The sequence below is a fragment of the Chiloscyllium plagiosum genome, unplaced genomic scaffold (genome assembly GCF_037043375.1).
Source record: "Chiloscyllium plagiosum isolate Xiang-an unplaced genomic scaffold, Cpla_swu_hap1 HiC_scaffold_3, whole genome shotgun sequence".
Taxonomy (NCBI): Eukaryota; Metazoa; Chordata; class Chondrichthyes; order Orectolobiformes; family Hemiscylliidae; genus Chiloscyllium; species Chiloscyllium plagiosum.
In genome coordinates, this window is record NW_028270141.1 from 24,606,612 (window position 1) to 24,631,675 (window position 25,064).

At 42.0% G+C, this 25,064-nt stretch overlaps 2 protein-coding genes across 3 annotated transcripts in view; one reads left to right on the forward strand and one right to left on the reverse strand.

The window, feature by feature from the left end:
- Nucleotides 1-20,146, reverse strand: part of trappc12 (trafficking protein particle complex subunit 12) — a 70,047-nt gene extending 49,901 nt beyond the window's left edge. The window contains exons 1-5 of one of the 2 annotated variants that reach the window (XM_087977997.1): nt 20,104-20,146; nt 11,530-11,696; nt 10,143-11,399; nt 5,817-5,933; nt 1,403-1,516 (exon numbers count right to left, since the gene is read on the reverse strand). In XM_087977997.1, coding sequence (XP_087834123.1) covers nt 1,403-1,516; nt 5,817-5,933; nt 10,143-11,393 — 1,482 coding nt within the window. In that variant the 5' untranslated portion in view covers nt 11,394-11,399; nt 11,530-11,696; nt 20,104-20,146. Of the gene's footprint in view, nt 1-1,402; nt 1,517-5,816; nt 5,934-10,142; nt 11,400-11,529; nt 11,697-12,577; nt 12,767-20,103 lie in introns of those variants that run through there. The other variant, XM_087977996.1, reaches the window with a different exon arrangement.
- A 44-nt stretch (nt 20,147-20,190) lies between these two features.
- eipr1 (EARP complex and GARP complex interacting protein 1) overlaps nt 20,191-25,064 on the forward strand; it is an 87,160-nt gene continuing 82,286 nt past the window's right edge. Inside the window, exon 1 of the mRNA XM_087977998.1 lies at nt 20,191-20,344. Coding sequence (XP_087834124.1) covers nt 20,303-20,344 — 42 coding nt within the window. The 5' untranslated portion in view covers nt 20,191-20,302. The remainder of the gene's footprint in view (nt 20,345-25,064) is intronic.

Sequence of the window (25,064 nt, forward strand, 5' to 3'; positions counted from 1 at the left end):
TTAAGATTGAAGTCAAGCGACTTATTTTTATGATGGATACAATGATTTTGACGGAGAATTCCAAATGGGTCCCAATACTATTTATGCAGAATGAATCAATTACCAAATGAAGCGTGTTGCTCAACATCTGATGCATATTCAGCTCTTCAGAAAATATGGATCAATATTTCTTTCCTTTTGTATTTTGAATGAAATTGCTAACAGCAAAATGTCCGGAGTGTATTTCAATGAACATTTGAATTACTTCAGTAGTGACAATCATGAGCTGTTATTTTTCCTGAACCTCCATTACATTATTGTAAACTGAGACTAATGTAATGTAAATGTTAGCACAGCCTGGTTTACAAGATAATGTCTAATGTAGACAGCAAATCAGATTCAGACTCAGGACAAGTGCCAGCCAGAGACACTGTCAAAGGATTCTGTCCATTGAAACTGAATTTAAGCTGGAGTGTCTATATTTGCCCAGGTTTTGGAATAGAGAGACAGCGAGCGCATGAGCTCGCTTGGACCATTATTTGGATAAAGCATGTGAGGAGTGATTGTAAATTAAAATTGGGTCAAGAGCCAGGACACTATGTTCCAGCATTGAGAATTCGAGTTAGGGGAAAGAAAAGTGTGATGTATAGCTTCTTCTCTTGCTTCCTCAGTGACATGATTTAGTGCACTGAATCAGTTAGTAAAACGTTGTATTCATGCTTCCTTCGCATTACAACTTTCTCCTCAATTCAACATGATGTACAACATGATGCACATGATTCAACAGTACCATATCAATACAGTACATGCATCTTTAAAAATTGCTCAAGGTAAAATGAACTTGCAACTTGATAACGTGAAATGTCTTTGGTCAGTTGACTATGAAGAAAGGAGGACCTCAGTCAAAGAGGACATTCGAGCAAAAACAGGAGGTCTGACAGCATTTGGCAACATTACAATAATAAGTTATTATTTAGTGTCCAGTGACTCTTCTTCAGAATATATTCTTTGTTAATGTTAACTCCAAATGTTAACTGTTTTCTCTCCAAGTGCTACCAGACCTCCCGAGTTTCTGCAATGATTTCAGGGTTTTTGTTTCAGATTTCCAGCATCTGTCGTTGTTTGTTTTACATTAGAAAAGACCATTGAATACTCATCAAAATAACCATTAAGAATGGCTCTTCTGCAGTTTTAAATTTGTTATCCACGTTTTAAATTTGGCATTCCTGCAACTGTCCTGATGAGTGCAAGGTGAAAAGATTCAACAATATGTTGGTCTTTCAGAAATATTCGAGTTCTATACAAGCTAAACAATTGTTTGTTTACAAATTTATTGGTATAACTAATTTTAATACAAAAAAAAGCTGGTTGTGTTTCAGGAATCCATACAACTTTTTTTTTCTTAAAAGAAACATGAACTGACCTGCACAGAATCTGTAGTGTGGTTAGTTGGCTGACCACTTTTGCCATAGCCTTGACCATGTGCTGTGAGTAATCTTCCACAAAGATCAACTGCAGCTCTCCAGTTTTTTGTATTCTGTTAATATAGAAAGAAAAGTATCCCAAAATCACCATCTAATCAGAATATTGCCATCAGGGGTACATATTACAGCAGTGAATTCTGCCTTAAACGAAGGTTACTTTTAAGAAAGATTGAAGGTTTTTGTTGGGATAAACGTGCAAGTTATCCAATAGAATAAAACACAAACTAACTTCAATGTCAGTCAGAAATGTCAGAGTCCTGGGTAAGAAAAATCTGTTTTAATTCAGCCAGAAAAATTGAACAGAGCACAGATATACAAACAAATGACACGGAAAAGGGAGGCCAATTGACACCTTGAGCCACCCCTGCTTAGACCATGGCTGATTGGTTTGTGTTAGACCATAAGATGTAGGGACATAAGTGAGCCATTCAGCCTAAACAGTTGATCCCATTATTCAACAAGGATATGGCTGATCTGATGATCTATAACACTGCTTTTCCGTCTTTCTGCTGTAACCCTCGATTCTCAATGATTAAAAATCTGTCAACCTCAGGCATAACTATACAGTAAAGAATGCCACAGATTCGCTATCCACAGAAGTAATTCATCCTTAAATGGCTGATTCCCTTCCTCAGATTATGCTCTCTGGTCCTTGAATCCCTCACAAGGGAAAAGTAACACTCCACAGCACATCTACCCTGCCATGTCCCCCAAACTTTTAGGTCATGTCTGATTCTTTATCTCCAATGAATACAGACCCAAACTAACTTAAACTCTCCTCACATGGGATCAATCTAGTGAATCTGCTCTGGACTGTCTCTAACATCAGTATATCTTACCTTAGATAAGAGCAAAAACTATTCATAGCATTCCGGCTGTCGTCTGACCAATGCCTTGCATAATTTTTAGCAAGACTTCCACAAGTTTATACTCCAATTCCTTTGAAATGGAAGCCAAAATCCCAGTTGCTTTCCCTATTACTGGCCAAAGTTGTATGCTAGTTTTTTTGTGATTTATGCACCAGGATTCCCAATTTCTCTGTTTTGTAACTTTCTGCAGTGCTTTTCCTTTTGAAGAGAATTCAGCTCCTCTGCTTTTCCTGTTAAACTGCATAACTGCACATTTTCCTACATTATATTTGATAAGTTTTTGCCCATTGGTCTATGTTTTGCTGCAGACTCTTAGGTATCATCCTTACCATTTGCCTTCCCACCTAATTCTGTGTCATTCATAAACTTAGCTAAAGTACTTTTATTTTTATTCAAGTCATAAATATATCTATATATAGTGGCGCTAACACTGATCACTGTAACCCTGAAAATGCCACCCTGATCCCAACTCTGCCTTCGGCTAGTTAGCCAATCCTCTATCCATAATATACAATGGACTATTTGAATTCCACATTCTTACCCACCCTTGTTGACCTTCATTCCCTTGGAATATCCAAAACTTCACTTCCACTGCCAATTGATGCACAAAGTTCCAAAGTGCCACAATTGTTATGAAGTTGAAGGCGTGCATTGCACCTTTAAGACAGAGAGAATGCTGTTCTGAACTGAGAGATTACAAGCATATGACTAGATGGCAGTCTCAGGGTTTAGTGGAAAATTGAAAATATACACTTGGTTGTGAAATGGATACCGGAGTTTTGGCTGCTGTTTTGACAACAACTCAAATTCAACCAGTTTAAATTATGCCCCAGCAATACTAAAACCCAACTGTGATTTGTTTGACATTGGCAAACCAATAAATTAAATGAGACGATCCGACGTTGGAGATTTAAAATGTGGACATTTGAAAACTGGAGACAGAGCAGCTGCCATCGAGAGAAACCCAAGAAATTAGGAAATACTCCCTATCAAAGGCATTTTTACTGTGAATATGTTTCATATGTAAAAAGAAAGGGAGATCTTCAGCTGGAAAAAGATAGATATCGAAGACAACAGCCGCTGGGTGGTTTTGAAATTAAGTTGATGTAATTTTAATGAGGGTCTTATTGGAACAGCATTTTGTTATAGAGCTGGAGGCAGATAATGAGAAGAGGGCTGAGAGTTGTGAATAGTTATTGTTTAATGTACACTTTTAGAGTTAAGTTAGGGGCAGTATGGTGGCTCAGTGGTTAGCACTGCTGCCTCACAGAGCCAGGGACACGGGTTCAATTCCCGCCTCGGGCAACTGTGTGTGGAGTTTGCACATTCTCCCCGTGTCTGCGTTGGTTTCCTCTGGGTGCTCCAGTTTCCTCCCACAGTCCAAAAAAATGTGCAAGTTAGGTGAATTGGCCATGCTAAATTGCCCGTAGTATTAGCTGCATTAGTCAGGGATAAATGTAAGGGAATGGGTCTGAGTGGGTTGCTCTTCGGAGGGTTGGTATGGACTTGTTGTGGGCGGCACGGGGGCACAGTGGTTAGCACTGCTGCCTCACCGAGCCGGGGACACGGGTTCAATTCACGCTTCGAGCAACTGTCGGTGTGGAGTTTGCACATTATCCCCGTGTCTGCGTGCGTTTCCTCCGGATGCTCCGGTTTCCTCCCACAGTCCGAAAACATGCAGGTTAGGTGAATTGGCCATGTTAAATTGCCCGTAGTGTTAGGTGAAGGGGTAAATGTAGGGGAATGGGTCTGGGTGGGTTGCTCTTCGGAGGGTCGGTGTGGACTTGTTGGGCTGAAGGGCCTGTTTCCACACTGTAAGTAATCTAATCTAAATTGACATTATTTTCTTTTAAATAGTGGAATTTGGGAGTTTTCTGTCACTCATATTTTAACAGATTACGAGACAAGATGAGCTTTTCTGCATGCTTGGTTTAATTAACAGAGGGGTTCACCGCCGTGTCGTAACACAATTCTCAAAGAAAGGTCGTCATATCCCCACCCACCAACTCCTCCCCGCCCCCCCCCCCCCCGCCCCATCCCCAAAATTGTAACTCTTCACTTAAAACAGTGACCCCGAGCTCCAGACAAAGGGTAATATCATTTTCCTGTGCCCCTTGCTAAGACCATTCAATATCTTACATATTTCAAACAAGTCTTTTGAACATCAGTGGAAACGAGTTCAGCTGTCCTGACAACTCAACCCACACATTCAAAGTAACAATCTAGCAAACCTCAGAACTACCACCGCTGATGTTACATCCTGCTTTAAATATGGAGGCCAAAGCTAGACACAGTACCGTACTTGAGATGTGATCTCAGCAATGCCATGTATAATTAGAGCGTAACAACTTTATGTTTACGTTCAATTTTTCCCGTAATACTGTATAGCATCCTATTAGTCTTCTTAATTACATGGTGTAAGTACACACTAACATTTTGTAACATACACACACCAGAACACCAAAATCCCTCTGCACATCAGAATTCTGCAGTTATTCACTATTTAATTATGATGTGGAGGTGCCAGAATTGGACTGGGGAAGACAAAGTCAGAAGTCACACCATACCAGGTTACACTCCAGTTTTATCTCAAATCATAAGCTTTGATTTCAAATAAACCTATTGGACTGTAATCTGGTATTGATTAGATTAGATTCCCTACGGTGTGGAAACAGGCCCTGCGGCCCAACAAGTCCACACCAACCCTCCGAAGAGCAACCCACTCAGACCCATTCCCCTACATTTACCCCTGACTAATGCACCTAATATTGCGGGCAAGTTAGCATGGCCAATTCACCTAATCTGCACATTTTTGGACTGTGGGATGAAACCGGAGCACCCGGAGGAAACCCACGCAGGCACGGGGAGAATGTGCAAACTCCACACAGACAGTTGCCTGAGGTGGGAATTGAAGCCGGGTCCCTGGCTCTGTGAGGCAGCAGTGCTAACCACTAAGCCACCGTACCATCCCTAACCTGGTATTGTATAACTTCTATTTACTTAAACTCTGCCAGAGAGAACTGCACATTTTACAACTTTATGCTTCACCTACCAGATTTTTGCCCACTCTCTCAAACTATTTATAACTATTTGCAGACTTCAAGTTTTCTTCACAATGTACTTGCCTACTTAGCTAAATTCACAGAGGACATTAAGATGTCTTCACTTCATCAAAGTATTTGTATCAAATGTCAAATTTTAAAGCCCCCACTTAACTCCAATTGTCAAATCTTGCCAATCAGATAAAGCATCCTACAAAGTATACAATATGTTTTCCTAACAGAAAAATCCTTCAGGATAAGGAATAGATAAGCCAATAAGGACAATGTTATACTTTATTAAGAACTTAAGACAGAAATAACAAAGGATTCCTTCCTCTTCTATACAGTCTCAAGTAACAAGTCATCCAATGCAATATCAAAGTGGAATACCTAAAAGCACGTTACCTTACATGATAACATTCTAAATAGAGTCCTTTACTTACTATTAATTGCTTGAGTCCGACAAAAGATTGCTCCACAGCACTTGCAGTCAAAGCTTGTCTCTTTGTTGCAGCCTGCTCTCCCAAAAACCGCAGCATTACTTCTTTGACTGCATCACCCTGAAAGGATCAGAAGGTATTGACGCAATTGATTAACCAGTTATTTGTGCAGACAAAGCCGCTTTTAAAAAGTTATCTTAAGTCTGTCCTGGAACTTTGAATTGCACATGCTATTGGGAATGGAGGAAAACAAGTCTTTTTTAAAATTTGATATTGAATAATTTCTATGCATTTACATTTAACATGAACAAATATGTAAGAATGATTCATAAACTGTAACAATGATATTAAAAATATTACACTAGATACATTTCCTTTGTTATAAATTCCATGTCAATACCTGAGACAAACTACCCATATAAATTTGTCATGATGCCAGGGGTAACATCATAATATGCCAGCTATGCATTTCCTCAGCCTCAAATAACACTGGATTTTCAAATTGCCACCTGCCTTAATAATAATAAAATTCAAATAACAAAAACAACAAAATACCTAACTTCAAGATGTATAAAGAATTATACCTACAATATTTTTATTATAATTCTGTGTAACTACATTTAATCAAAAAATGAACTTGATCATGATCGTGTCTGTAATATTGCTTTTCAATCATCCATGGAACGTGACCGTCATTGGCTAAGAGGTCAGCATTTGTTTTCCAACCCCAAATGTCTTCAAGAAAGTGATGGTAAGCTGTTTTCCAAACCAAAGCAGTCTTTGTGGTATAAGTACACTCAATGTGCGGTGTGGATTTGATCCAGTGACTGACAGAATGTTGGCATAATGATAAACGATGAATGGTTAACTTGTTGATGGCATACAGTGACGCCACTATGTAATGGTGGAAGGAATTAACAAAGGGGGTAGACAGGATGTCTTGACCCTGATGATGTTGAGTGTCAAAAAAGTTGCACTGATCCAAACAAGTAGAGTATATTACAGGATACTGCAGATTTGTGCCTTGTTGATGGAGGACAGGTTTTAGGGAGTCAGGAGGCAAGTTGTCTGCCACAGATTTCCAGCCCCTGAGCAGTGTTTGTACCCACAGAATTTATGTGGTTGATTTAGTTCAGTGTCTGGTCAATGGTAAGCCCAAGATTGATAGTCAGGGATTCAGTGATAGAAATGCAACTGAATGTCATCAGGATGTGAGATGCTCTTTTGTTGGAATTAATCACTGCATACCCTTTGCCACATATACTCAGCCCTAGCCTGGATGCCATTCAGGTTCTTGCACAACATTCATGCACAAACTGCTCCATATGTGAGGAGTTGTAAAAGGTTGGGCAATCATAAGGGAACCTTCCCATTTCTGATATTATGATGGAGGGAAGTTCTTGCTGAAGATGGTTGGGCTGAGGATATGATCCTGAACAGCACTTGCAGTGACATTCTTGGGAAAACCTGATTGATTTCCACCTATGTGTTAGGGATGACTCCACCAGAGGAGAGAGATTGTTTTTCCTCATGCCATTGTAATTAAGTTTTGGTTGGAATCCCCAGTGACACATTAACTGTTGCTTTGGCATCAATGGCAATCAATCACTTTCAACCCACCTCCAGAATTCAGTTATTTTATCCAATTTATACTATGGCTACAAAATGCTTTGCAATCAGTGCCAGTGATATCTTTCATTTCTTGGCTATGAACGCAGGAGCATTAGAATTTTCTTTTCCCAGATCACTGGCTACTTCTTAAGCACATCAAGTTCCATATGCTCCCAATCTTGTGCCTTACAAGATTCTCTGATATTTTGTACATCTATGACTTGAGGTGTATTTCTTCAGGTGTAAACTTACTACTGCTTTCACAAGAAACCTAAAGAAATGGAACTTCCAGATTGCTCTCACTCACTAACATACTTCAAAAACAATTTCAGCAAGATGGTATTAGGAAGTAATAAGTCCATCCTTACAACTCCCCATAATGCATATGCAATTTACATATCCATTTATATGTAGTACACATGATGTACTCCAGTTGTTTCCCATGGATGTAGAGCAATTAAATTGCATGATTTTGTAGTTCATTCATTCCCATTTTTGAGCAACACACATTTAAACTGTTTTAAGTCCACTGTAAAATATTATTTTGTAACTGTGTATTCAGAATCACTTAACCTCACCTAATTGTACTCAGAATTACTTCCTGTATGAACATTGATGAAGAAACTATTCAATTTTACTGCCAAATCTTGATTATCTGCAATGGGTTTTAAAAACTTATCCTTAAATGGGACCAGCTGTTTGTTGCTGCAGCCAGTTTCACATTTTTGGAGGCTCTTCATCTCTGCTTAGAGATGAACACAGAAGTTCATCTCTGCTTATTAGGCTATGTTCAATCCTTCTCCAAATTTGAACATATTATGCGAGGCTGATGGTATAATAATAATTTTCAGATGGCAAGTTTAAGGTCTAATCTACCCTTTCAGGTAGATAGCTTGCATTCACAATTCTAAGTTTGGTATATTAATTTAGTAGTTAAGACAGACAGGGTCATTGGCTTTTTTTTAAAAAAAAGATGGTTTAGAAGACTGGGTGACCTCTTTGTGGAATGCCTATTTTCTGCCCATAAAAATGACTAAGCTTCCAGTTGGTCGCTATTTCAAACCAATACTATGTTCCCTAGCTAACATTTCTGTCTCAGGATAGTTACAATGCTCCACCAAGGCTCAGCACAAGTTGGAAGAATAGCAACTCATTTTTCACTTGGGAACCATGTAGCCTTCAAGATTCAATGATGTGTTCAATAATTTTAGAACCTGAACACCTCATTCCATGTTTTTTATCCACAACATCATATCCCAGTTGTCACGACAATGAGCTGCTTTCAGCAAAAGCAATCCATTTTCATCTATTCATGGTCCCCATTATCAGCTTTTCTGCTTCCTTGGCTTACCATTATCCATCCCTTTGTCTGACTAACAGTCTCTTTCCCTAGGTTCCACTGCCACCTGTCCACCCACTCCTTTCTCCCCCATCCTTTCTCAGCTCTTTCCTGGCTTAATATCAACCTTGAACAAGAATCACTGGACTCAAAATATTAACAGGAATAAATGTTCCTATTCTCTAAGCCGCTCCATCACTAGAAACAAGCTAATTTTAGATCTACAAAAAAAAGACAAAGCATCTGTAGAAGAATCAGCCCACCTGATTTTGAGTTAAATATGATTACTTCAGAACTTCAATCTACTTTTCCTATCCTCAATTTTAAACACTTCTATCAATTAATCCCTTGGATTTGTAGCCTTTGCTAGGGTCTGGCAGGACTCAATGCACCCGACATGTCATGTATTAATTCTCAGAAATGTAATAAAGCTTCCAGTGCGCCAGCCAAGTGACAAGGAAGGCAAAGATAACATTCTGCATGCAGATTTAAGTATCTAATTCTGAAAAGCAGCAAACTGAATTAGAAAAAACAAAGGAACAGCAGATTGGATTAATTTTAGAATGTCTTTTAACACAACATAGCACTTGCCTTCAAATAAATCATTTTCCCCCAATAAAATGCTAGTTTGGAACACATCGAGTGTGGTACAGGTAGTTCTGAGGATAACACATGTTTTGGCACTGCAATTTGGCTGTAACATCACTGAAGAATTAGGGAAAGGTATTTTTGAGAATGCTCATCTCCAGTGGCAATAGTGCAGTTCCAGTGGGAATTGATTTCCGCACTTGGTTCTGCGCATGCATTGATGTCTGCATCAAAATCTCCGCACTGTTCCACACACACGTCTTTGTGCCATTCTGCGTATGGGCCAATGTCCGGACAGATGTCTGAGCCATTCTGCGGTTGAGTGATATCAGTACCAGTCCTCATGCCAATCTGCACGTGAGATGGCAGCGCCAGTCTTTGTGTCGATCCGCACATGCGCTGTCAAAGACAGTCTTCGTGCCAATCTACGCATGCGCGATGTCAGCACCTGTCTTGTTACCGATCTGTGCTTGCGCGATGTCAGCTGCTGGCAGACCAGCTTTGAGAGGTACTGAAGAGAGAGCAACTCTTACATCTTTTAAATGTACTGTGTTACGTTTATTTTTGTTTCATTAACAAATATGATTTCAACCTTCATTCAGGCCGCGCTATACTTTGCGTTCAACTTTTGGGTAATTTTTGAACAAACGTGAGTGATATTTTATGCTGGTCTGCCCCTAATTCCACTTTTCCCGTAGATCCCGTTGTTAATATTAAGTGATTTTCTATCAAGCAAGGTTTTGCTGGAATGCAACTACTGCATTATAGGATGCAAACAAAAACTGACTTACTTGCACATTGTCAAACTTCAGACCTGGCATGGTTAATTTCTCCTTGTCGATAAATACTGTGCTGTACTGCTGGGTAGCAACAGAAATGAGAATCTTCCTAGTCTCCGACGAAGGAAGCCAAGCATCATATCGTCTGTCTATCTCACTCATATTCAATGCTGTTGCAAAGGGATCATCACTTCCTGCAAATGCTGCTTGGAGCTGGGTAAAAGGCTTAGGTGACAGAGATATTTCCATAGATGAGGCTGAAGAAGGTGGGACATCACTTCCTATGATAAAAGATTGACTTGTACCATTGTGTTCATCAGCTATTCCCGAAGAAGAAAGCGATGACAGTCTGTCAGGTACTGAAGCACTAGCGTTCGGATTACTAACAGAAATGAAAGAAGTCGAAGTAAAAGAGTCAAAAAATTCTGCTGCTGATGAACTTGAACTGGCATCATCTGTAAAAAATTTGCTGAGGCTTGGACTAGGGTGTACTCCAAATAATGTTGGTTTACTGGGAGTTTCAATAATTGTCCCAAAGCTTGGAGACTTCACCATCTGAGATTCATAACCATCTGCTTTCAAAGGAGCTCGAACCTGGGATTTAGACTGATTGTCCTGGCTAAAAATGGTGCACACAGGCAGATGCTCATCCTTGGACAATTGGGTAGTAACTGGTACTAGGGTCTGCTTCTCCTGCAATTCTGAATCAACTAGGCTTTCAGATCCATTTTCATGGCTTTGACCTGTTGCTTGATACTCTTCTTCTGACTCGATTGCTAGTTCCAGATTTTGCGGGGTAGACTTGGCATCTTGTGTTGGAGACCGATCATCATCATGTACGACAGAAGGTGTGAGTTCACTGTCTTCACCAGAAGACTCTTTATAATCTTTATTCTCCGAATCCATTGTCTGAACATCACCACATCCCATCTCTAAAGCCTCTTCACAATCATGCAGGATTGCTAGATCACCTGCATCACCCTCACTATTACTAGGTGAATCAGATATTATTACACTCTCCATCATCTGATCATTAAGCTTATCCATGAGATTCACTGAACATGGATCAGATATTTTGCTTGTTGGTTCAGAAATGAACGCATCTGGACCTAGATCAATATTTTCTGTTCCAAACAGCAATTGCTGTTGCTGAGTTTGAGATTCTTGCAGCATTGTGTTCACATGCTCCTCATTGTTAACCTCCTCATTAATGTTGAATGTTATCGTATCAGTAACTGGAGGGTCGAGTTGAAGATCTTCCATTTTTTCCTATAACCAAAATGCACAAATTCAATAATTACCCATGAAATTTTGCTACAACTGTGCAAGGAAGTTATATTCAACAAACAAATTACATTGGCCCAGATGTTGTAGTCAGTGGGAAGGTGATTACACTGACCTTGAAGAAAGCTGCTCACAAAAGACCAGCAATATGTCGTCCCAATTGCAACTTTTCCAATATTAAATTGAATTCTAATGCCAGCTATCAGGAATCAGGAGCATTAATGATGCCATCAAACAGAGTAAGCAGTGCACCTCACATCGGCCAGGTCTGAATTCTTCAATCTGGAAGTAAAATGATTACCATTTATTTTAAATCCTTTCATAGTAGCAAATTGAAGATTGCAACATACAAAATTGACAAAACAAATATGAAACAAACTTTAAAAAATATTATTCACCTATGATTCTCACATTGTAATGAAGAAATTTGATATTCTCAAATATGAAATTAGAATTTGAGTAACAATAATTAAGACTTAATAAATTGTCAAAATTTACTCACAGTAAAGTCACCATAGTCTTACCAGACTGTGGTTCTATTCCCCCCTTAGAGAGAGATGACTTGTGATGTTTTAACTTGCCGCCTCAGGTGAAGGGAAGAGGTTAAGAAGGAGAGTCCTTCATGGCAACCTCAGCCAGTATAGAATGTTTGTGTCACTCTGCATCTGCATTAACTGAATCTTTTTCACTGAACAGGGGAGAACTTTATTCATGGTTGAATGGAGTGGGAGGTTACAGTCAAATGCAAAGTAAAAAAAGGGGATGTTCACATCAATTCAAGCAATTGTCAAAGACCTCCATTTGCAGGCTTTCAATAAACATCATACGAAAGACTGGAAAAGCATCAACAGTAATTTCTGGGCTTCTACATTTAAGAGTGTTTGTGTTGAGAAATGACTGTTAGCTTCACAGTTGTAACAACAATGAACACTAATCACCTTTGCTGTCATTGCAAATGCAAAATTGAGGCTATCAAAAGTGGTAGTATTCAAACATGATATTTTTTGAATGACTAAAATCACAACATTGTTCAAAGAAGCATTTGAGGGATTTTTCTAAAACATTTATAAAACACTGGTTAGACCATAACCAGAGTATTTATTGCATCCAGTTCCAGCAAATGTTACAATTGGCACTCCTCTCAATTCAAGGATGATATTTACTCAGGTCTTGAGTGTTTTCCGCAGTCTTCATGTCACTGAAAAGGTATTTGGGTCTGGCTGGCATATCTTTGGAAGAAAATGAGGCTGTTTGACAGGATGAAGAGAGATTTTGCCAAAATGCTTTCAACATTTTAGTGACAAGACGAGGTTGCAGAAGATGGGGTTATTCTCTCTGCAGCAAATAAGACTCGGCTGAGATTCTGTAGCGGTATACAAGATTATGACAGGTTTAGATAAGGCAGACAAAGACAAGCTGCTCCCATTAGCAGATAATACAAGGACTCGGGGCCAAAGATTTATGGAGTTGAAAGTGATGCAGGGTTACACTAAGAACATTCTTTGTGCACCAATTGCAAATGATCTGAAACTTGTTATCTATAAGAATGGTGAGAATAAAAATGATAAACAATCTCAAAAGGAAGTTGGAAATAAGCTTTCACGGGGATGTGAAGTTGATTGCATTGCTGTAGAGGGCTGAATGGTATGACATGTTGGCTGGTTACTTTATAACCGAGAATTAACAAGGAGTTAGACAATCAGACAAAGACAGACATTACATTTTAAAAGAAAGAATGAATTACACTTCCTCAAATATTTGGCATGGACAGAATTACTGTGTATAGTGGAATCGTGGAAACTAAATCAAACATACTGTGAAATTTAGTTACATACCTAATATTTCCATCTAAAGGTCCTTACATATTTTCCTTCAGTATTGGTTAATTTAAAATCAAACAACAAAATAATTGTCATGCATCATCCCCTGCCCAGTGTTTAAAAAACATTTTATCATCAAATGACAGCATGAAATGTCTGTGAAATTTCATATGGTTTTATGGTCTATCATTGAACTCTGAGTAATTTAAAAAGATTTACGAACCTTGAAAGAGTGATCAATTTTTTTTAAGAAATCTACAATATATGATCCTCCTCTTGAATCTAATATGAACAGTCTTTTGACCGGTCAGATCACACATATTGTATAAACCTTCACCTCACAACATTAAGAATGAATGGACTTCAATTTATCTCTCACACCTTCAACTCAATCTTAGATGTTCACTGATGACTTTACCACAACATATAGAATACAGGAATCCACAGACCTGTTAGCCTTCCAGAGGTAGCAAGGAAATTGCTAGAATCTATTATAAAGGATGGGATAAAAAGACACCTCGTTGATAATTTGATTGGGTACAGTCAACATTGATTTGTGAATGTGACATCATGCTTGATGAACTTGGGGTTTTTGAATATGTTCCAACAAAATTGATGAACGTTGGTTAACGGCTGTAGTATATTTAGATTTTCAGAATGCTTTTGATAAACTCCTCCACAAAAAATCAATTAGAAAAATTAAAGCACACCGGTTAGGAGATAATGTTCTGGCATGGATTCACAATTGGCCTATAGACAAAAAAAAGAGAGCAGGAATAATTGAAATCATGTTGGCAGGCTCTGACCAGTGGGTTACTGCAAGGATCAGTACTTGGGTCTCAGCTGTTCCAAATATATTTCAATGGTTTGGACTGGGGACCAGGTGTAATCTTTCCAAAATTGTGGATGATTTCAGGCTAAGTGTTGTGAGGAAGACGTAAGGTGGATTCAGGAGGATTTGGACAGATTTAGCACATGGGCAAGAACACAACAATTGGAAGTTAACGCGGAAAATGTGAGATTATCCACTTTGCAATGAGAAACAGTTACATAGTATTTCTTAAACACTAAGAGCTTGGAAAGTGTAAATGTGCAAAAGGGACCCAAGCGCCCTTGCAGATAAGTATTGAAGGCTAACATGCCAGTGCAGCAAGCTATTAGAAAGGCGAATGGAATGATCTGATTCTATTGAAAGAGACTGGAGTACAGGAATAGTGATGTCTGGCTTCAATTGAACACAAATTTGATTAGACAGCATTTGGAATAGTTTGTGAAGTTTTGGTCCCTTTGTCTCAAAAGATATTATTGCCAAAGAGGAAGTGCAATGAAGGGACTGTCCTACAGAAAAGGATTGGTCAAAATGGGTCTGAATTCCCTCGTATTTTAAAGAATGTGAGGTGGTCTCATTGAAATTTATGAAGTATTTAAAGAGATAGACAAGGTATATGCTTCCCCTCATTGAGGAATACATTTTTAAAAAGATGTCACTTAGGTCCAAGTTTTCTTCTTAGACATTTATGAACATTTGGAATTCTTTACCACAAAGAGCTGTGAAAGCTCTTTCAGTATATTGAAGATAGAGATCCATAGACTTCAAATTTTCAGAGGCATACTGAGTCATGGGGATTAGCTGGGTAAAAAGTACTGAAGTATTCAATTAGCTATGATCGCACTGATCAGCGAAGCAAGCCTGACTGGATGCCTGGCCAACTCCTGTTCTTATTACTGTAATACCTCATTGTGATTCAGAATTAATATTAGTTTTGTTATTCATGTTTTTCATACTTTTTTCCTATATTTTGGGGAAAGTGAGAAGAGGGCAGGGTATTTTGAAAATGGAGCATATTTTAAACAACTTAAGTACTCTCAATATTGATGTGGTTACCAGCTGCAAAGGGTAAAGAAGATACCAAATAAGGGAGAGTTAACAGTCCTGCTAATCCAAACAAGACCTGAGACCACCAGCTCAAAGTTAACAATTCAAAGGCTGTGCCTAAGGAGCTGAAAATGTGTTGCTGGAAAAGCGCAGCAGGTCAGGCAGCATCCAAGGAACAGGAGAATCGACGTTTCGGGCATAAGCCCTTCTTCAATAGGTTCCAATTTTTAGGTGCAATGACAACCAACTTTAATTCTAGTCATGATTTGGAGATGCCGGTGTTGGACTGGGGTTACAAAGTTAAAAATCACACAACACCAGGTTATAGTCCAACAGATTTAATTGGAAGCACACTAGCTTTCGGAGCAACGCTCCTTCATCTGATCAGCGAAGCACGCCTGACTGGATGCCTGGCCAACTCCTGTTCACCTCTGATCCCCCATTTTTCCCCTATTCCTCTAACCCCCGCCTAACCCCCGCATTCCTTGCAGCCCCTGTCATTCATTTCCACCACCCCGATTGCTCTCTCAATCACCTACATTCTACAATCACCTGATGAAGGAGCATCGCTCCGAAAGCTAGTGTGCTTCCAATTAAACCTGTTGGACTATAACCTGGTGTTGTGTGATTTTTAACTTTGATTCTAACTACCATTACTTCCATTTGTCAGAAACTCTGCAAAAATACAAACCTCCAGAATCAAACAAACATTCTTAATTATTTCACTTCTGCTTTTAAACTACACACCAATTTACATTTTTAATTTACTCACTTCCTGCTTGTACCTGACCTAGTAAACATAATAGATACTGAAGAATATGAACTGTTAAACAATATTTTGTACTTTAGAAATAACAGATATTTTTAATTCATCTGTTCAGATATGTTAATCACCCCCATTAGAACAGGTGAAACTTGAAACAAGGGACCCTAGCTCAGAGATCCAGACACAACCACTGCATCACAGAAACTTTTACTTTAGAAAGTATACACTGAGTGCATTCACCCAACACACTGGTGCTTATTAACTTACACTGCCTTTTTATCTAGCCATGTCTGGCTATCTAAACTGAGTTGAAACTTTATTGCTGGAACAGCACAGCAGGTCAGACAGCATCCAGGGAACAGGAGATTCGACGTTTCGGGCACAGGCCCTTCCCCAGGCCTGTGCCCGAAACGTCGAATTCCTGGGGAAGGGCCTGTGCCCGAAACGTCGAATCTCCTGTTCCCTGGATGCTGCCTGACCTGCTGTGCTGTTCCAGCAATAAAGTTTCAACTTTGATCTCCAGCATCTGCAGACCTCACTTTCTCCTGGCTATCTAAACTGTCATCCTGGAGTCCAAATCCCTCCATCGCTTCAACTCTCACTAACAACTATCATGATTTTTAAGCTCCACCATTATTTTGTTAGAGCCTCGACAGCTGAAGGCATGGGCAAGATCTGGAATAACTTCCCTAAACCTTCCAACTGAGCGAGCTAACTCACATCAAACTTGAGCTATAAATCTTCTCAAAAAAATCCCTAAACCTCTCTCTAGATTGAAGAAACTCTTTCTTTGAGCAAGTTTTGAGTCATATACACTGATAGCTTGTTTATTTTGGGTAGCTAACCATCACATTTCGCCTGGTAACCTACCTTGAGACGTTTTTATGATTTTAAAAGGTGTTAAGTAAATGAAAATTGCAGTCCTTCCATCTCAATCTTCAAGTGTCACACAGTTATACAGCACAGAAACAGATCCTTCAGTCCAATTAGTCCACCTGCCTGCATTTCGCCAATGTCCTTCCAAACCGTTCCTATTCATATACTTACCCAAACATCTTTTAAGCATTGTAACTGTAATTCCTCTGGCAGTTCATTCCACACACTAACCACTGTGTAAAAGAGTTGCCTCTCATATCTTTTTAAAATCTTTCTCCTCTCATCTCAAAAATATGATGCCTAGTTTTGAACTCACCCACGCCAGGGAATTCACCTTATCAATGCCCATCATGACTTTATAAACCTCCATAAGGTAACCCCTCAATTTTCTACACTCCAGTGAAAAACATCCAGCCTATTTTCATAACCCAAACCCTCCAGTCTTGGCAGCATCTAGATAAATCTTTTCTGAATCCTTCATAATTTAATAACATTCTTATTATGGCAGGTTGACCAGAACTGCACACAGGGGGAGATGAATGAGAGTGGGGGAGAGGTTTGGGGCAGGAGAAACCAATCAGGGTGGGGGAGATGAATGACAGGGGGTGCAAGGAATGCGGGGGTTAGACGAATAGGGGAAAAATGGGGGAACAGACATCAGGAGCATTTCAGAACTGACAGCCAGACTACTGCGACCACTAGGACTTATAACAGCACACAAACCAACAGCCACCCTCAGACAACAACTCACCAGAACGAAGGACCTGATACCCAGCATGAGCAAAACCAATGTAGTGTACAAAATCCCATGCAAGGACTGCACAAAACACTATATAGGACAAACAGGAAGACAGCTAACGATCCGCATCCATGAACATCAACTAGCCACGAAACGCCACGACCAGCTATCCTTAGTAGCCACACACGCAGACAACAAGCAACATGAATTCGACTGGGACAACACTACCATTATAGGGCAAGCCAAACAAAGAACAGCCAGGGAATTCCTAGAAGCATGGCACAAACTCCATCAACAAACACATCGACCTGGACCCAATATACCGGCCACCACAGTGGACAGCTGAAACTGACAACCGGAAGCGGCAGGGACAGGCCACTATAAATGCCGGAGGAAACACCACAGAAGCGCTTCACAGGAGGCTCCCAAGCACTGAGGATGTCACCTGGACAGGGCACGAAACATTTGCAACAAAAATTTCCAGCTTGGCGAACAGAACCACAACAACGAGCACCCGAGCTACAAATCTTCACCCAAACTTTGGGGGAACAGAGAAATGGGGAGGACTGAGAAATGGGGGTGGGGTGTGTGTGAGGGTACTAAGGGGGTGGGGGATATGAGAGAGAGTACAGGGGGTGGGGTGTGTGTGTGTACACAGGTGCAGGGGGGTTGGGGATGTGTGTGAGGTTACAGGGCGTGAGGGTACTGAGGGGTGGGGGTTGAGGGGGATGTGTGTGAGGGTTGAGGTACTGAGGGGATGGAGGATGCATGTGGGGGTACAGAGGGTTGGGGTACAGAGGGGGGTGGGGATTCGAGTGAGCGTACAGGAGGATTGGGGTGGAGGGGTAGGGGGTGGAGGGGTAGGGGGTGGAGGGGTAGGGGGTGGAGGGGTAGGGGGTGGAGGGGTAGGGGGTGGAGGTACTGAGGGGGTGGGGATGTGTGTGGGGGAGATTGGGGTACTGAGGGAGGTGGGGATCTGAGTGAGCATACAGGAGGGTTGGGGTGGAGGTACTGAGGTGGTGGGGATGTGTGTGGGGGGGGGTTGGGGGATGTGTGTGGGGGGGGGTTGGGGGATCTGAGTGAGTGTACAGGAGGGTTGGGGTAGAGGTACTGAGGAGGTGGGGATGTGTGTGTGGCGGGTTGGGGGATCTGAGTGAGTGTACAGGAGGGTTGGGGTAGAGGTACTGAGGGGGTGGGGATGTGTGTGTGTGGGGGGGGTTGGGGTACTGAGGGGGTGGGGACGTGTGTGTGGGGGGGTTGGGGTACTGAGGGGGTGGGAATGTGTGTGTGTGGGGGGGTTGGGGTACCGAGGGGGTGGGGATGTGTGGGGGGGGGGGGTTGGAGTACTGAGGGGGTGGGGATGTGTGTGTGTGGAGGGGGGTTGGGGTACTGATGGGGTGGGGGATGTGTGTGTGTGTGGGAGGGTTGGGGTACTGAGGGGGTGGGGATGTGTGTGGGAGGGATTGGGGTACTGAGGGGGTGGGGATGTATGTGTGTGGTGGGGGGTGGAGTACTGAGGGGGTGGGGATGTGTGTGTGGGGGGGGTTGGGGTACTGAGGGGGTGGGGATGTGTGTGTTGGGGGGTTGGGGTACTGAGGGGGTGGGGAAGTGTGTGTGGGGGGGTTGAGGTACTGAGGGGGTGGGGGATATGTGTGTGTGTGGGGGGGGGTTAGGGTACTGCAGGGGTGGGGATGTGTGAGAGATGGGGGGTTGGGGTACTGAGGGGGTGGGGATGTGTGTGTGGGGGGGGTTGGGGTACTGAGGGGGTGGGGATGTGTGTGGTGGGGGGGTTTGGGGTACTGAGTGGGTGGGGATGTGTGTGGTGGGGGGGTTGGGGTACTGAGGGGGTGGGGATGTGTGTGTGGGGGGGGTTGGGGTACTGAGGGGGTGGGGATGTGTGTGTGGGGGGGGTTGGGGTACTGAGGGGGTGAGGATGTGTGTGTGATGGGGGGTTGGGGTACTGAGGGGGTGGGGATGTGTGTGTGGTGGGGGGGTTGGGGTACTGAGGGTGTGGGGATGTGTGTGTGGGGGGGGGTTGGGGTACTGAGGGGGTGGGGATGTGTGTGTGGGGGGGGGGTTGGGGTACTGAGGGGGTGGGGATGTGTGAGTGGGGGGGGTTGGGGTACTGAGGGGGTGGGGATGTGTGTGTGTGGGGGGGGTTTGGGGTACTGAGGGGGTGGGGATGTGTGTGTGTGGGGGGGGTTGGGGTACTGAGGGGGTGAGGATGTGTGTGTGTGGTGGGGGGGTTGGGGTACTGAGGGTGTGGGGATGTGTGTGTGGTGGGGGGGTTGGGGTACTGAGGGTGTGGGGATGTGTGTGTGTGGTGGGGGGGTTGGGGTACTGAGGGTGTGGGGTGGGTGTGTGTGGGGGGGAGGGGGGGTTGGGGTACTGAGGGGGTGGGGTGGGGATGTGTGTGTGGGGGGGGGTTGGGGTACTGAGGGTGTGTGTGTGTGTGGGGGGGGTACTGAGGGGGTGGGGTGGGGTGTGTGTGGGGGGGGGGGTGGGGGGGGAGGGGGGTACTGAGGGGGTGGGGTGGGGTGGGGTGTGTGTGTGTGTGGGGTGGGGGGGGGGGGGTACTGAGGGGGTGGTGTCACTCCGCTCGCGTCCCTCACCTGACGTCGCTCCTACTGTTCCGTCACCGCCGAACTCTGCGCATGCGCGGATCGGACCGGAAACGCACGGACGGAAAGCGGCAGGACCCGGTGCGCGAGACTCAAAATAATTCCTGTCCCTCCCCCCGACCATACAGAGACACACACAGCCCGTGTGTGAACAGAAACTGACAGGTCACCGGCTGAGAAACAAGAGAAGATGGAAGACGACGCGCCCGTCATCTATGGGCTGGAGTTTCAGGTAGGTGGTTTGTTTTGAAGGAGTGAAATGCCGGCGTGGGTGCGATGTCAGGAGCTGACCATGTCCATCACCAGCTGCAGGTTAAACATCTGCTACCCCCTGGGGCCTGACCCCAGCAGAAACCAGGAATCCCACTCATGACAAGACACAATACATCACTCTACTATTACTGCCAAAAAACCCCACACACAGTCAACTAAGGAGCTGTGATCCTGAAGGAAGAAGTCAAAACAAGGACATAACATCAGGCCCAACCAGATTTTCCTTTGATTCAAACCTGCAGCTCCTCACTTCATCCAAAAAAAAACAATGGGTTGTGTCTTGAGTCCATGTGTACACAAAATTCCTGCCTCAGTCATAGGTTCAAGCGTCAGAAAACATTCATCACTGCCTCTTGGATGCTAACCTAGAATCCAGGACCAGAGATTTGACAGCAGGGGGATAGAAACATTTCAATGGGGAGCTGGACCACTCTTCAGTCATTGCTACAGTAATATGGCAACTGAGCAGCAGTTAGTCTCAGTCTTGGTTCTGATGCCCTATTCAGGAATTGAATATCGAAGCTGATCCTGAAGTGCAGTTCTGTGAATGTGGGAGCTGACTTTAAAAAATCTGATGAGGTGTTAAACCAAGGTCATGTCTCCTCTCTCTCTCGAGTGGTTGTAAAAGAACCCATAGCACTATTTTCAAAATGAACAAGGAAACTATCCAAGCTGTCGTGGCCTTTATTTCTCCAGAATCAAAATAGATTATCTGCAGTTTATGTCATCGCTTCCTGGGGGATCTTGTATATATTGGCTGCTTTGATTCCCACATTATATCAGTGATCAAAAGTAACCCTTTGTTTGTAAAGTCCAAGGATGTGCAGGATAGGTGGATTGGCCATATTAAATTGTTCTGTAGTGTCCAGGTATGTGCAGGCTAAGTGGATTAACCATGGGAAATGTGGGGTTACAAGGATAATTTAAGGTTTGCGTAAAGATTTGCAGCTCGGGTGCCGGTTGTCATGGTTGTGGATATGTTCTCCGAGCTGACACACAGATGACAAGAACCACAAATTTGACTGGGACAACACAACAATCATAGGACAAGCTAAACATAGGACAGCTAGAGAATTTCTAGAAATATGGCACTCAGCCACAGATTCCATCAACAACACATTGACCTAGACCCAATATACTGGCCACTACAACGAACGACTGGAACCAGTAACCAGAAGCAGCAGAAATGGAACCAAATAAATTCCAGAAGACACAGTACAGCAGCGCTTCACAGGAGGCTCCAAAGCACTGATGATACCACTTAGACAGGGGACGAAACGTCAGCAAATCAACTTCCCAGCACAGCGAACATACCTACAACAACAATTGCAGGGATAGGTTGTGCAGGTGGGTCCGGGTGGGATGCTGTCCAGAGAGTCGATGCGTACTCGATGGGCCAAATTGCCTCTTTCAGCACTGTATGGATTTTATGATAGTGATTTTTCTGTTGACTCGTTATCTTGTTTTGTTTTTGATTCATGGGATGAGGGCATCACTGGCTCGGCCTGCATTTGTTGCCCATCCCTAATCGTCCACAGGGAAGATAGGAGTCAGCCACATTGCTGTGGATCTGGCGTCACAAGTAGGCCAGACCAGTAAGCATGGCAGTTTCCTTCCTTAAAGGACTTTAGTGACCCAGATGTGTTTTTCAGACAATCGTTAATGGATTCATGGTCATCATTAGGTGAGATATAACATAGTGTCATAGAGCTGTATAGCATGGAAACAGACCCTTTGGTCCAACTTGTCCATACCAACCTGATATCCTGAATTAATTTAGTCTCATTTGCCAGCATTTGGCCCATATCCCTCTAAGCCCTTCCTATTTGTAACCTCATCAGGTTAAAAATCAAATTAAGAATTATCAGCCATTTAATTCCAGATTTTCTTTAGTGAATTCAAATTCTACCATTTGTCATGATAAGAATTGAACCCATGTCCCTCGAACATTACCTGGGTCATCCACTAGGCTGTTGACTCCCTGGAGTGATGCATGTTGCAGAAAGCTTGGAGGGATGTAAGAGTGATTTTACATGAATCACAAAAAGCTAGCATCCAAGTTTATCATGAAATAGGGAAGGCCAATGGACTGTTGATCTTTACTTCAAAGGAAATTTTATTTTAAAATGGGAAGGTCTTACTTAGAGTGTACAAGTTGATAGTCAGACAATACCTTGACTATTGTGAACAATTTTGGTTCTTTTATCTAAGGAGAGACACTGTGATATTGGAGGTATTCCAGAAAATGTTCAGTAGGTTGATGGAGGAATTTTCTTATGATAAGAGATTGAGTAGATTGGGCCTGTACTCTTTGGAGTTTAGAACAATGAAAGGTGACATTATTGAAATATATTCTGAGGTGGCTTGACAAGGTAAATGCCCTTTTACGAACATCTGGGACAAGAGGCCATAATTTCAGAACTAAGGGGTCACCCATTTAAGACAAACGAGGAGGAATCTCTTCTCAGAGGATTTTGAATCTGTTGAGTTTAATTGTAATCACAGAGGGGTGTAGAAGCTGTGTAGTTAATTGTGTTCAAGACTGAGGTAGACAGACTTTTAGTCTGTAAAGGAACCAAAGGTTATGGGGAAAAGGCAGGAAAGTCAGTTGACAATTATCAGATCAGTTGTGATCACATTGAACAGTGGAACAGATTCGATGGATTAAAGGGCCTATTTTTGCTCCTCTTGCTTATAGTCTAACTTTCTTGAGATAGAAATGCCCTTTGAATGATGACTGGCTAAATTTACCTTTCACCTGGGCTCTCCATCACAGCTATGCATCACTAAATACCTATTCAATTTTCCAGTCACTGTAAATTGAGCTGTCCTTTTCACTTATGCAAAATCAATGTACCCGATTTGGAAGCTGCCTTCAGTGGACATGATTACGTAGTGTTACAGACCAGGCCAGACCCCCTAAAAAACTTTCAAGAAAGTAGTCCGGACCACTAAGCAGTGTAGAGTGGATACTCCAGGAATGATGCAGCTGGTCCAACCACTTAGTTTTAAACGAAACAGAATTTATTTGCAAGATTACCAAATCAAATACAAACAAAAGAGAAGAGAATACAGAATAACTTAACCTATCCGAAAACCCAACAGATTATCCCAACATAATGATGCTGTTCCAAATACTTGCAACAATCATCATAAACATCCCTTTGCAAAAAAAAGGAAAAATCCAACATAGGTTCTTACAGGAGAGATGTCAGAGAGGGGAGGATCAGCATAAACCTGCTTCTTTGGGTCCAGCAGCTTCACAACTGAGTGCCTACTAAAACCAAACCAGAGTTAAACTGAGCTGGGAGAACTGGCCACTTCCCTTTCATTGTACGTGCTTTTTTTTAACTTGAAAACCTCTTTAAGTAGACCAACCCCTGACATTTCAGAATCGCTGCTTGTATGACCTCTGAAAAAAAAGCCAAGGATAGCTCCTTGTTAAAGGAGCAGCATCGTCAAGTTAGCTATTGTTCAAGATTGTGAGTGAGTGAGCATTATGACTCCTGTTGGATCATAATACTAGATCAAAATTAGTGCAATATCTTCCATTGAATACTTTCATTCTTGGCAAACCCAAAATTCACCAAAGGTTGAAGTTATTTTAAACGATAATAAAGTACAAGCCTTTGGAAAATATCATGCATACTGAAGACTGCACTGAAAAGAAAATTGTGCTTGTGATGATTTTTATTTTTGCCAGTAACACTGTGCAACTTGTTGAGAGTTGTGATAAAATGTGAAATCTCTATTCACTTGCATGTTACTGAAATGCATCCTGATTCAGAGTTCATTGATTTTGGAATTTTGTGCTGGTAATGCTTGTAATGTGATGCAGTCTGTAATAACCCTTGAAATATACTTCTGAATTAAGTACGTTAAATGTAAATGTAACATTTGGAGCTGCTACATCTTGAAACTATTTTCTCCGAATTTCTGCACAGCATAATGTTTTAATCCAGCTTTTATTTCAAACTTTTAAGAAAATCTTACAATCATAGTAAAGTTCTAAGAAAGAAGCTTTCTATCTAGCTAAATGAAAGTACTTTTCATCCACAATGGTCTTGCCTTTTGATAGAATTATACAGTTCAGAAGGCATCCATGCCATCTCTTTGAAAGAACTATTTAAGTAGTCCCACACTCCTGCTCTGCAGGCTTGTAAAATTTCCTTTTTAAATATATATCCAACTACATAGGAACAGGAGTAAGCTATTCAGTCCATCAAGTCTGTTCCACCAGTCATTGAGCTCATGGCTGATCTATGGCCTAACGCCACATACAGAGCAACCTCGATTAACCAAAGGTCACAGGCGGACAATATTTTGTTCGGTTAGTTGAATTCGCGATAATCGAATACTGGATAACTTAGTTTTGCCGAGCATTACGACCTTGCGATCTTGCCGGATAATCCGATATTTAGATAATCTAATGCCGGATAATTGAGGTTCCTCTGAACCTGCCTTTGGTCTGTTTCCCTTGGTATTGATACTTAATAAAAAGTTACCAATCTCAGATTTCAAGCTTGCAACTGATTTAGTATCAACTACCATGCGTGAAAGAGACTTCCAAATCTCTACCACATTTGTATGTGTACATGCTTCCTAACAACTATCCTGAATGTTGTGTCCCTAGTTGTGGAATCATCAACCAGTGGAAAAGGTTTATCTTTATCTACAAT